The sequence below is a fragment of the Dufourea novaeangliae genome, unplaced genomic scaffold (assembly GCF_001272555.1).
Source record: "Dufourea novaeangliae isolate 0120121106 unplaced genomic scaffold, ASM127255v1 scaffold177, whole genome shotgun sequence".
Taxonomy (NCBI): domain Eukaryota; kingdom Metazoa; phylum Arthropoda; class Insecta; order Hymenoptera; family Halictidae; genus Dufourea; species Dufourea novaeangliae.
Window position 1 is genome coordinate 437,541 of NW_015374070.1, and position 14,221 is coordinate 451,761.

The 14,221-nt window shown below is 31.4% G+C and overlaps 1 protein-coding gene across 1 annotated transcript; it reads right to left on the reverse strand.

Moving 5' to 3' along the window:
* Positions 1 to 25: 25 nt before the first annotated feature.
* Positions 26 to 12,603, reverse strand: LOC107190336 (angiotensin-converting enzyme-like). The gene is made up of 9 exons (XM_015579128.1): positions 12,447 to 12,603; positions 5,164 to 5,527; positions 3,145 to 3,463; positions 2,102 to 2,326; positions 1,214 to 1,577; positions 959 to 1,120; positions 561 to 815; positions 302 to 477; positions 26 to 146 (listed from the first exon to the last, which is right to left on the reverse strand). The coding sequence occupies exons 1-9, from the start codon at positions 12,455 to 12,457 to the stop codon at positions 76 to 78; spliced, it is 1,947 nt and encodes a 648-aa protein (XP_015434614.1). The 5' UTR covers positions 12,458 to 12,603; the 3' UTR covers positions 26 to 75.
* Positions 12,604 to 14,221: the final 1,618 nt, after the last annotated feature.

A 14,221-nucleotide genomic window follows, 5' to 3' on the forward strand; every position in this document is an offset into this window, starting at 1 on the left:
AATACTTAAGTAATTTTTGTTTAAACCGTTAGTTTTCTTGGAATGATAGTACTTAAAGAGATATTACAAATGTTCCTACTCCTCGATCACTTTAATTGTTTCAGTCGCTTCAGCAACTTCAAGTTCTGATCTGGTTTGTACGCATTCTAAAAAACAAGTAAAGATTATTAAATTAGCATGTACCATACAATGAATGTGGAACTGAAATTGTTATATTTTTGTAATGTTCAATTATTGTATAATCATGTGGATTTGTATGTATACATGTATGTGAGTTGTACTTTATTATAGGAATACATACGTTTTGCTCTAGGTTTCCATCCAATGTATTCATTAGTTTTCTTGTTTTCCTCCGTGAGCCAGTCTGTTAGTGGTTTAAAATATTCTAATAGTCCAGCAGTGTCCATATTCCTTTGACCCGTGATCTTTTCCATCGCATCCTGCCAAGGCTTAGATGAACCCAATTCCAACATGGATCTGTGTCGCAATAGTAAATAGCATAAATTCCAATGCTGATTACATAAAAATTGGCTTGTATAATTAAGGAAGTAGAAACCTACTTCAGCAAGTTTCCTGCTGCTTTGTTGTTATAAATGTCACATTGATGTAACGGTTTTGAGTTTGGATTCTGAGGATCGTATTGTTTTGCCTCTATACAAAGTGCTTTGTGGAACTGGAATTGCACAATGAAGCTTACATAGTATCTGATATACTCAACATCAGCTATTATATGGTATTTTGCACCAGGATCAAAATCATCTTCTGATCGATCCACGGGTGCTTCGATACCTTGAAAGCTTTCAATTAGATCCCACCTAGAAATTTCGAGTTGTTAATTAACATTACAAGAAGTCGTGCTGTAAAATATCGTCGGTTCTCTAAAGTGCTACTGTACTAACTTTTACTTACACGACATAGATAAAAAAATTAACAGTGTTCAAAATATATTTGTACAAACCAGTTACAGTTGTAATTATCTGGTGTAACTTGTCCTTGGAAGACATTCCAGCGCCATTTGTCCATCATATATGCGAATGGCAAAAAGACAATTTTGTCAAGACCTTTCGTGTATAAATGGTTGATAATGGCTTCTTTGTCAGTTGCGTCGTCCTTCAACAAACTAAAATGCAAACACCATACTTACGTATAAACAACTTCGGTCAAACTAGTAACGTTAATTAAATTTCCGAACTGTATGAAATGTTTTATTTACTTGATACTCTTCAGGTGACTTGGAGTCGAGGCGCTCAGAGCTATAACATCACCAACGGCTTCGTGGAACCCAGGATTTGCGCCCTCCTTGAAAACCGTGGGCTGATTTTTGTATTGAAGATAATATTCGACATGTCCCATCTCATGATGGGCAGTCATTAGGTCTTCCATGTTAATTCTTGTGCATTGTTTAATACGGAAGTCCTGGCCGTCGTAGAAGTCCCAGGCGCTAGCATGACAAATCATCTCACGATCCTTTTGCTTTTCCAGGATTGACCGTTCCCAGAAGAAATCCGGCATCGCTGTCAGATTTATGGAAGTGAAGAAATCTTCTGCGACTCGGAAAATTTTCGTTGCGTTGTATCCTGAGGAATTCATACATGATTACGTAAAATTGAAAACCATTCTATAAATTTTAACACTTATACAATAATTAACCTATTACATTGATTATTAAATATATTTTTTAGTCAAACTTCAAAGCGTGTATACTATACCTTTTCAAATATCATAACTCTTACATTACTTTATGATTTATATTGGATAATTTAATATTGGCATAAGGTTTGGAAACAGATTCCAACACTACATTCTCTAACTATATTTAATATGAGAGAATAAACAAAATATTAGGCGTTAATGAATGAACCAAATATTAAATTAAATGTAACTTTTCCTGAATACTTAATTCGTAACAAGTAAGTAACTCCGACAAAGATTGATTACCATTGGTGAATAAGTGGATTCACGAAATGAATTCTGTGCAATTGATACCAATGAGTTTTTATCGAATGTTATAAATATTATTAAATTTTTATAATATTATTAAGTATTCATATATTTTTTAATTTGTTATTTAAAGGAATAATTTCTTCTTTATCCAACAAACCTTGTTCTACCATAGCATTGCTGACGTCGGGTAACTGTTTTCCAGGATATGGAATCGTAAAATCTGCGATATTACTCCAGGTTTGAGCCCACATATTCCCCAATAAATGCGCCGGAATAGGACCATCTTTGGAAATAATGTCTTCGCCATATTTCTTTCGAAGTTCTCGTCGGACATACGCGTGCAATTGCAAGTAGAATGGTTTCAATTCTTGCCAAAGCTTCTCTGAAAAGAACCCAACATTCATCTCACATTAAAGCAGTCTTCAACAATTTTTTTATGTATAAATTCCCTCAGATTTTTCCATAGCAAAGTTTAATATAATTATAGAATTCCGAAGGTCCTCGGCTTTTTATGTAAATCTTTTTCTTTTTTTAATTTTTTTTCGCATACTCCGTTTCTTCTATTTGACATTAGAACTACCAGTGTTGAATATATACTAAATAAAATTATCTAATGTATTAATAGGTACATTATATAATTTAATATAATGTAAAATGTATAATAAATTATAAATCGATATAAATTCTGGCAAAAACACCTTTATGATTTTAGTAATGAAACCAAAAGTTTAAGATCCGTCCTTTTGACGTGTATGGTAGTTCGAGTGTAGTGGTGTGGAACTTAATCAGGTAATTGAATAGATAGTAATTTCCAGGTACCTAGTTTATTATTGAATTAGCTCGATTCATTTTGAAACCATCAAATTCTCTGATTTTTTAAAAAATTACTTCATCATCTAAATAAAACAGATATCAAACAGTTTGTTCGAATTAAAATGAAATAAGCTGTACTATTGTTCACATATCTTTATGATTCTATTTTCTGTTTTTTAATAGGGTAATGTGGCTTTAAACGGTCAATTGTATTTCATATGTGCACAGTTCATTCTGTAGAATATACCCAGGACTTTTAATGTTTACTCAGAATAAATAATTATAAAAAACAAATATATGAAACAGGATGTTAATAATTCTTACAGTGACCCAATATTTGTATTAGAATTCTGTTCCCTATTTGATGTACTTTAACGTATTATTTACCAATTTCCTCAGGGAACGCGTCGACCTCGTAATCCTTCATCCAGTAGGCCGCATTATCGGAGTAGTTGTTCAGTCTAGCAGCCATGTTACTCAGCTCTACATACCTAGCGTACAGCTTTTTCACTTTTTCACCTGTTGCTTTCCTCCACTGAACCCAAATGTACTTCAGTTCCTCTGGGTCGCGACTTTCCATTAAACGTTCCGTAAGTTCGGGCTCCAGAGCAAGATCGCATTTGTTCTTGTTCTTGTAATCGCAGATTTTTGCGGTACTGTAAATGTTTTCCATGTCGCTTATAATTTTCTCGTATTCCCGGTGCAACTGTAACGAATTCATTGTCATCTTGAGTTGACCATTTTTAATACTTATAGATTCATCAATGTTTAATAGATCACAAATGTTTATGCACTTATGACATACACATGTGAACGTAAAAAGTATAATAGAATTGAATCTTTTGTACAATTTAATATAGTTTTTGCTATAATTACAACTGTATTTCTTATGAAGAAAATTCTGTTTAATGCTATTTTCTTGCAAACTAAGAAGCAAATATGTGAATATGTATAAACATCCGTAGTCTAATGATTAATAAGGTAACTGAATATAACTTGAAATTGAATATGGTTTTGGATCCAAACTCTGCCATTTTGAAAATGATTTTATTGTTTTGTTAGTATTGTAGCTACCATTTCTAATGTTGATCACTAAATTTTGTTAACTAATTCTGGATTAATTTTTTAATCCTAGTTAAAAATAAGTACTGTGGTAAATATTGGTTTATCGTTCCTGTTTCGTAAAAAGAGCCGTTTTAACCATTTTATAATACCATAAACGCTGGTTTCTTAGTCAACTTGTAAATTCAAAGACTGGAATAAAATTTCTTTATACGTGGATCAGTGTTCGATTAAATTAACTTTGATAATTTGTCGTGTAAACAGGAGAATCAATAGATTTTCGCTTGCATGTCTGAGCATTACTTTCTAATTCTACTTAGGGCAACATTTTTTAACTCGACTGCCACAGTGAAAAAGGCCGTACGCAACCAGACACAATTTATTTCTATTTGTAACTCCTAAATCGTCGAAAATATATGCGTTCAGTTAATAGAGGCTGTTTGTCTTGCTTCAAATTATACCGCGATATTAATTTTAAGCAAAAATTTTGTAACGGCCTTGAAATAATCTAGCCTTTTTACAACGTTTCAACGACGACTTGCATGTATCCCGTGTCAACGTGTTAAGCCGTAATCTTGACATTGAACATTGAGAACTTATGGTACTTTATTATATAAAAAAATACTGAAAATGTTTGAATTTTGTATAAACTGATGAGATTGATTTTAGCCTGTTTCTTTTTTATTATATGACATTTTATTTAGATTATGATGATTAGGAACTTGTTTTTTCCAATAACTATTTAAAGTGCAAATATCATGAGTACGTATACATACTATATGTATTAGTATACGTAGACATATGAATATGTCTATACATATACTACTGAGTTTTACTGTAAACAAGGCAGTATATTTAAAAAAAAAAAAATAATATAAGAGTAAATGCTTTGAAAATGTACCTAAAGTATCATCAGCGAGTAATAGTCAGACGCGTTAACTAATTGTCAGTTAACTAAAAGCGTAACTTCATGCATATCTAATAAAGTTTCAAAAATTTTGAATTATCAAGACATTCATAAGGATTAAAATAAGCTTTGACTTTTTTATTTCGGATGACTGGATCAGCCAGAAATGGTACCTCTGGCACAGCAACTTCTTTTCACAGACACTTGAACAACCAGCTGTAATTTGGTAAATATTCAACAAAAATACTTATAAAAATTTAAGCTATTGCATTAAACACGTCTAGATATGTGTGGAAACTGCCAGATTTGTAATCCCAATAGTTTCTTTGTAAAAAAATACTCAAGAATTGCGTTAAAAAAAGAACAATCAAACGAGAATACCCCTATAAGTTTACCGTATCTGGTAGGAATATTCTAATAGATTATTAATCAATTACATCTTCAGGAAGTGCTGCAGGGCCCAAGACACTGAGCTTCAAGAACTGTCTTCTCATGCCTGCGTCCTTCAAGTTCTTCCAGGGGAACGCATTTACTTCCGTCCAAATCGATTTTTGAATGCGCGCCGCCTCCAAAGACACGTTTAATTTCTTCGCCAATTTGTCCGAATTCAGGTCGGACGCATAGTCCCATTCCGCGAGCGATTGTTTGTTGCTCCATTCTGCGTACTGTTTGTCGACTCGCGACAAAAATTCCGTAGCCCTTTTCAGTAGGTCTTCAGGTTCTTTGGAAGCATCGGGTGCTTTGGCTTCCTCGGGCGTCGGAATTCCCCATGCCAGGACCACGCAGGCTGCCACCAACAGTCTGGAAATTTGAAAAATCGAATTCTCTCAGACAATATCGAAATAATAGTTGTATTTGAAAAAGTTTTAATTAATTATTTTGAAAGATCGAATATGGGAACTTATCGTGTAGACTGTGATGTTATTATGATTTCTGGAATTTAAAGTGCAAAAAATGATAGAACCAAGGAAATTTATATGTCTTTCGTGTAATTGTATTCCCTTGTATCTGAACATGTTATGTTTCTCTTTTTCCATGATATTTCTTTATTATTAGGTGTGTGCAAGAGCAATGACCCCTTTTCCGTCGATAATGTTTACGAATATTGATTACTTGTTTCAGCATTTGTTAGTTACGATAGTTTTCTTCAATTTTTTTATAACATTTCGCCATTTTTCTCGCAGAAGGAGTTCCCCGTCGATAATATAAAATTTCATTACCGATTTAATAGTGTTGCATACACTTGGTATTATTAAATTTAATAAATTATTGTTATAATTAAGAATGTTTCTTGTTACTGCTCTTCATTTGCTATTCATCGAATTTTAGGTGATATTTAAGGTGAATGTTATTTCTGATTCAAGTCAATATTTCAAAAAGGTTGTCAGCACATTATGGAAGAAAATTTGAATCTGAGGTTCTCAGGTTTGACGTTCCTGCATTTCTATGAGATTGTAAAATCTAGGAAACAGGGCAATACATATTACTCTTTTAGTCTCTCTAGTTATGAGACCTATCTTAATTATGAACATTGTACTAAGGAATACTAATTAAATGATGCACAATCCTGCATCTGTGATTCATTGCATATGAAAGCGGCAGCAGTCACGGTGTACACATAATTTTAAATTGATCGTCCATGAATGTTACTGTCCGTCCTTCGTGACTAATATACGACCGCGAATAAAATCAGACAGTCAAATAGTCACGAGGTCGAGTGCAACCGCTTTGGTTTCAGACCGTTTCGAAAGTCTTTCACAGCGCGTTCGTTTGATGCGCCACAGCGTCAACGAAAATAGAATTTTTCGAGATATTTCCCTGTCTCGGTACATTCTAGTAGTGCACCGATCTGGAAAAATGGGTTATAGAAAACGTCCTTCCATGCTTCCACGACGGGTCATGGGAAAACTGTGCGTTTCACTACTCGAAGGATTTTAGTAAAAACGAGTACATTAGTTCGAATTAAGTAGTGGCTGAAACCGAAAGAAGAAAATCTGTGGATGTATGTTTATGCTGTGATATATTTATACGTGTAAGCTTGTATAATTGCGTATTCGATCGATAAACGACGTTTATCGTGTGCAGCCTACCCACGGCAATGAAAGAGTTAAATTATAAGATAAGTGGTTTTAATGAGTGCCTGCGCAGTACTGGAACGTAATGGAAGTAATGATATAAAACCAGCAAACATTTAAATATTAATTAATATTTCTGTTGCATTAAAGATTAAACGGTATATTTATCGGCCATTACAGTAATTAGAAAACGTTTGGTAAATCGGAATACAGTGAAAGTCGAAGTTATACGCCCTGCATGCAATTAGGACAGTTGGAACACAAGTTTTGGAATTATTCTATTAACTTTTAAATCGTGTTTTTAATGTAATTCATGTATTGTGCAATGAATATTAATACTATTTCGCGATTTAGATTGTCTATATAAGAAATTTCATATTTTATGATAAACAGACTTACTATTTTGAAATAATAAATTGCTATTTACTACCTGTTTACACAAACTAGTCCGTAAAAATTTGAATTAGGATAAACATCTACAGTTCAGTGATAAATTCTTTTATTTTTTTTTTTAAATTCATTTATTTTCTATGATAAATAAACATTAGAAAAGGTATTGAGAATTTTTGGTTTACTAATTTCATTGATTTGTGGAAAACACTGATTAAAAAAAGTAAATTAATTGCAAAAAAAGTGAGGTAGTTTTAGATTTTTAATAAGTAATTACAAAGACTAAAACTCAAAAACAAAAATGTTTTCCAGAAAGAATTTTATTAAATTGAAAATAAAATAAAAAGTTGAACCAACTTCGTTAAAATTGTTCTTTTATTGTATAACTTACGTTTGTATTATGTTACATGTGCATAAAATCGGCGGTTCAGTTATAAATTTCACAAATTTAAAACTTCATAAGTGTTTTGTCACTTTTAACTTTGTATGTGTTAACAATTCTCAATTTTCCAATAATTCAGTGATTTTAATATATACTGCGAAAGTGATTAAATATACGTTTTTATAATTTTACGGTTGCAGTAAATCAATTCGAAGCGCTAAAGGAAATAAAGTTGCATCTATGTACAAATATAAAACAACTTGTGACAACATTTAAGACTCGCAACTTAATCTACTTTGATATTTCTATTATCAGTTTAAATATAGTAATATTACAAAAATTTCATTATGAGAATGTATTAATTTTATTGCGCAATCTGACGATCGAAAATAAATTGTTATGGCACTTGATCGTTGCAAATCTGGCCGTTTATCGATAATAATTGCTTTGATTATCTGTAATTAAAGTATCTCGATACTCGAGATTATATCGAATCAATTACTGTATATTGCTTTATGACTTACTTACTTTAGTATTATTTTTAAATTAAATGTCGTTAAATATTTCCGTTAATTACTGTGTGTTATACCTTTGGTAAATGGTATAATAGCTAGACATGGTAGTAAAATTAATTCATTTAATTAATGTTGTAAGTTTTGCAATAAATAAATGTTTCCATAATATACTGTGAATAAAACAGTATTGTAGATTAATAAGAAAAATCATCAACATTTGGGTTTATTAAAAAAATTATTTAAATTGCTCAATTAGGTTCCATTAAAGTAGATAATATTCAGAGGACCTATGGGATTTAGAAAGTCAATTAATACCAGGTTTTGCAATATTTTCTGTTTAAATTAACTGCAGGTAAAATCTTCATAATCACATTAAATTTCTGTTTCAGGAAAATTGAATGATGGCTATCAGTCGACCGACTTTAGAAATCAAATTATCGATTGTTGACGTTTATCCATTCAAGGGTCATTATCTTGATTTAAAAACAAACTCGACGATTTCGTTTCCGTTATATATTGCTAATGTACAGTATATGTTTAGATTTGATGTAGATCATGTATGCGTTTATACATGTTTCTAATCTCAAAGCTACATCCTGTTAGTGATTTATTATATAATTCCCGAAATTTTTACTATTAAATTTACTGTTAAGAATATAAATTTTAATATGTTGATTTCTGCATGCATTATTTCAATAATTATTCTGCCATTATATTCAGAAAATTGTGAATGTTACTGTTTAGAAATTAAATGCTTTCCAATATAATTTAACGGCACCGATAACCGATGACCACCATGGCAGTCAAGAGTTTAAAAATATAGAAGCAATAATATGTAAAATTTACGTAAACTAGAATTAAATAGAAATTTGTTTATTGGTTGAAAGGTTTTATTTGATTGCAGATAATAGAAAACTTCATTATATTTCATTAAAGATACTTACTGTCTTTGAGAGAATCGAATATCCTATAAATGCATAAAATTCGCAGTGTACATAATTGTTATATGTATTGATATCAAACCAGTGCTTGCAATATGCTAATTTTTTCATAACACTACATGTTTCTGTTTTAACTTTAAATACATTTTTTAAGTCAAAGTATGATCCTATATATAGGTATTATAAAAATATGAATTCATCAAGTAAAATTTTAAATCAAGATTACTACATATATGACAGTATTAATTACAGCCTTTTCACTATTTCTTTCAGACATTTACCCTTGAGTTTAACTTTAATTTGTCAGGTGTAATTGTGCGTAAGAATTCTAGCTGAAGTTTATCTCGATCCATTATAGATTTTAATTTATACTAGACAGTCTTTAAGTGCTTTCACTGTTGAAGATAACGTCTCAGAAAAAGTAAGGAGTGGATTCTAATTTAACAAGCAAATAGTGATAACTGTTAGTAATTTTTATTCATAAAAGTGGAATCGAATATACCAATCACTAAAATTCACATTTAACGCGCATCGAATTATCTATTCTGGTTTACATATTTTAATTATGGAAATTTACTTAACGATAAAATTTATTTATTAAATACAACCACTTTACATGTTGATGTATTATTTTAGATTAAATGTTAGTCATATTTGACTTGAAATTTTATATTTTAAGCGTTCAAACGCTGATTTTTTATTGTGTTGTTATTACGATTTGTAAATATTTTGTACTGTTTTATGGTAAATTATTTACATACAATTTTTACCATACCATTTAAAATGATTGAAATTCAACAAAATAATGATTCTTTCAAATAACAAAGATAAATGATTCTTTCACTCCCATGTTTATTTTTCACAAACAAAAGTTTCTTTTTATGTAATGTAATTAATAAATAATTTTTGTTCAGTAATTGATTTTATTAGCTCAATTTGTTAGAAATTGATTTTTACCATTTCAAGAAAGTGATACAATTTCTTATTTCTAAAGTGATTGTAGTGAACATGTTAATATTAATTAAACAAATGAATTAGCATCCTAGTTTTTTACGGATAATTTTTTATGTAACTTGAATAGCATTTTTAATCTTCGATTTCTCAATAATTTGACACCACAGAAAGCATATTAATCTCTGCTAATTGCGATATCAATTTAGTCAGTGTCATCTCTGGCACGCTAATAATTTATTATAGTGATTTATACTTATATTGCCAGTCGACATGCACTGTATAGTAATAAGTCTAATAAAATTTAATCAAGTTTTTACTCTTTTTTGACCATAATAAAACCCCTTAATAAAGTAAAGAAATTCCTTCGACTTTAGCTTCCATAAAATAATGCATAAAAATCATTATATGCATAAACATCATCAGTCTAATAATAAGTTATACATATTATAGACTGCGTGTTTTACGCATATATGACATTTACAATCACATAAAGCACTTTGAAATAAGTAAAATAAATGTTTTATTATTTTTAACTTGACGAACTTTTTAAAAAATAAAATCTTGGATTGGCGGAGAAGTGTGTAGTTTTTGGACAATACCAAAGAGTTTCGAATAATCAATTCCTAACTCTCTGGAATAAATCACTTTTGCAGGTGAAAAAGTGTATGTTTATAAAACACTTTGTAATCTAATTTATCTCAGACTGACTTTGAAAAAAGTATAAATGTAACCACTTGTACAAAAATTATCTATCACGTATTCGTGATGATTGTAAAATTTTACGATCGACATTATATTGATAGTATTTTATTCATTGGCGTTGTCGATCATTGATAATGTAATTTATAATTATTATTAGAAATCTCCGAAAATACGTACTGAGAAATTGCAAAAGACCTTAAGATGGACTATCTTACACTTTTAAGTTATTTATGTAAATTTAAACAAAAATTTGAAGTTGAACGTAAAATGGAAATGGATCGAAAAAGATTTCCGGAAACCTAGTGTACAACTATCTTATTCTATATAATTTCCAAACAAATAATGGCAACGCTATTTTTGTATAGAATTTTTGCGAATAAACCGAACATAAACATTACGTTACGAAAGAGAGCGTCAAAGGAATTATCGTTCATTAGACACAAAATCATCCAAATTTTTCATTTCTTTAGTATCAATGATTTATTGGCTCTTCTTTAAATTATTTATTTTGCTATATTATAAACTAATTTTACAGTTACCATAGGCCATGTATTCTTTTACTCGTGCATTATTGTATGCTTAACGGTGGCTTATTACTAGCTTGACGTCTTTTAGTGATTTTCTACATCTTCTTTAACACGTTAAATGCCGTGGGAATCACCGGTAACCCACACTCTAAGCAGTATACTTTACGATATCATTAATATTGGACGATAAACCGATAAACTTTTGCAAAAGAAATGTCAGAAGTATGATAACATAGTTGACTTCAAGAATTTTATGTAACATTTAATTCTTATACACTCTGTCTAACGAAGATTTCATTTCGACGCGGTGTGTTCTCCGGCATTTAACGTGTTAATTCTAGAATTACCAAAGAAGTCAAAATGACAGCCTTGCAACTTTTCATACAAACTGTTTTCAGTTATAAATAGACTGTGGAAGTTTATGCAAATACAAATTTTTATGTAGTGACTTATAGAAAACGAGATCAAATAGAATCATACTTATCTTATTAAAGATTCTATCAGATTTCAAGCAATATGAAAACTTCGTTACATTTGTTTTGAAACCGACAGTGAGTTTTAAACAATCGAGGGCGCGATAAATGCATAAAATCCGTAGTTTAGTTATAAAATATATTTCTTTGAGATTTCGAGGGATTTTCAGTGAAATATTTAAATGAACATTTTACTTAATCAACTAATTTATACTTTTCATACTTCGGGGATGAACAGGTACATTCAATCGTCCATAGTTCTAATGTGATACATACAACAATGCACAACGTATGCAAATAGAAATACTGAATTAAAAACTAACTAATATCACAATTCTATACAAGATACACAGAAACATTCTTGACTCACTGCAAAGACACCACATTATCGAAAATCAACGTTACTTCCCCACCGATTCAATAAACCTCCGTTACATTGTGACTTTACTAAAACCGTTTCCAATAATACCTATTTATATTAACATCCACGATATGAACATAAGAACCCCGTAAATACGAAAGTTTCACAGAAAATGCGTGCACGCTGTCAACAAAGTGACAGCGTAACACCATTCTGTTACGAAACACAACATCTAAGGATATGTCGTGCGTTTACGAATGCCGTTAGAGAGAGAAAAAAAATCTGTCGGTACTTCCTGCTCGTTGGTTAATCACTGTCATAAGTGTCGCCGTGACCGTTGTTCCACGAGCTTTCAGTGGTTTATCAGAGGGAAATTGTGTTCACGTGTCGGGATACTCACAGGCGTAGCATCTCTATTCGCGTACCCGCTGAAGTTTGACGAAACGATGACGGTTACGAACAGTTGAACGGTTCAAACGATCACAGCCGATCGAGGAGCAACTTTCACGGGAAACCACTGTTTGCCGATTCCTAGGCTGCGGTGATAGAGACTGTCGGCCGCTCGCCGAGTGATCACGGACCGCGAGATACGCTAACTTTTATTCAGGGTCCCCACTCTGTTCGAACAGTGTTTTCCTGGCTCCGAACAAAACTCAGCATTAATCGGCGACAGCCTCGTTTTCTACGTTGCCGCCATCAATGTCGTGCATTGTAATGGGAATTTTACCCTTTCGCAGGTTACCTCGTCGTGTGGGACCGTTCACGCATTAGAGTTCGGAAACAGCTTATTCCTGGATTGTGGATTGTATACATTCGAGGCTTGACTGTGGATGTTTATGCATACGTGTTTGGAGATGAAGCTTCTAAAATGGTCGTCAGACAGGAATTTCTGTAGGGTATTAACATTAGAACAACCAAACTCGTAATAAAAGAATTTTTGTTCAAAAAATATGGACCGACATCAAATTAATGTGCTAAAAAGTAGAAAATAATTTCCATTTTTATTATTTATACGAAAAGGCAGCAACGGTTAAGAAAACTTACTTTTTTCTTCCTAAATCGAATATTAAATTCATTGCAATCTTAATTTTATCTTTAATTTTGTGCTGTCTCCAAAAAGATTGCAATGTATTTAATATTCGATTTAGGAAGAGAAAATAAGTTTTCTTAACCGTTGCTGCCTTTCCGTATAAATAATAAAAATGGAAATTATTTTCTATTTTTTAGCATATTAATTCGATGTCGGTCCACATTAAAAAAAAAATATTTGTACTTTGTACAATTTAGTATAAGGAGCAATACTGGTGGGCTAATGAGCCAACGTAAGATAGTTTTCAATATTCTTAGTTGGACAGTAACTGTAAAGAAAAAATCAAAGGTAACTACTTTGGACGATTTGGAAAGACACGATTTGTGAATGATGATAATATAATTAATAAATTGGAAATTTTTTTGCAAACGGGACCACCTCGGAAATATCCTCTACAAGATACAAAAGGTTTCATCTCGAATGGTCCATTCATTGCAGAGTAATCGCTGGGCATACATATAAAAAAACATACATAGACATCGAATTGTGTAACCTCTTCCTTTCGAAGTCGGTCAAAAATGACGGATTTCAAACTTCCCATATTGTAATTCCTGAAATCGTAAAGGTGAATTTGTCGGGATTTACATATGTTGACTTTTTAATTTATTATACATTGTATATTATACTACATACATTCGGTTATATTGTATTACATACACATATATTATAGTGGGTCGTCCGGAAAGTTCGTAGCGTTTCGAACAGTGTCTGTTTCTTTTTTGCTGGACGAAGGAAAAGTTGTTTGATCTGGTGAACAAGTATTACCTTCCAAGTTTGAATTGAATGTATTTGCTGTACAAGCTACTCGTCTTTTTTTTTGTCTTCTGTCAGTAAACAAGTACAAGGTTATTTTTATTACGTTCTGTCAAATTTCTAAAAAATTACACTACTTTGTCTCGAAGTTTTTATAACATTTACGAAATTGGCTAGACTTTGCCCTATCAGGTGATTATTCCTTTAAGCTTAAGCCAGGAGAATATTTTGTATCAAGAAAAAACTTCGAAAACAATATCCATGCACAAACAGGTTGAAGAGTTTTTTTAGCCAATAAAATTCAAGTTATATACATTGAATAACATATGTAT

What these genes read in the sequence shown, in the direction of transcription:
- LOC107190336 (XM_015579128.1), bottom strand. An exon ending in CTGCAGCACTTCCTGAAGAT is followed by an intron (nt 3,464 to 5,163) that starts GTAATTGATTAA and finishes AATTCGTTACAG; the next exon opens with TTGCACCGGGAATACGAGAA. An exon ending in CAATGCTATGGTAGAACAAG is followed by an intron (nt 1,578 to 2,101) that starts GTTTGTTGGATA and finishes TGAATTCCTCAG; the next exon opens with GATACAACGCAACGAAAATT.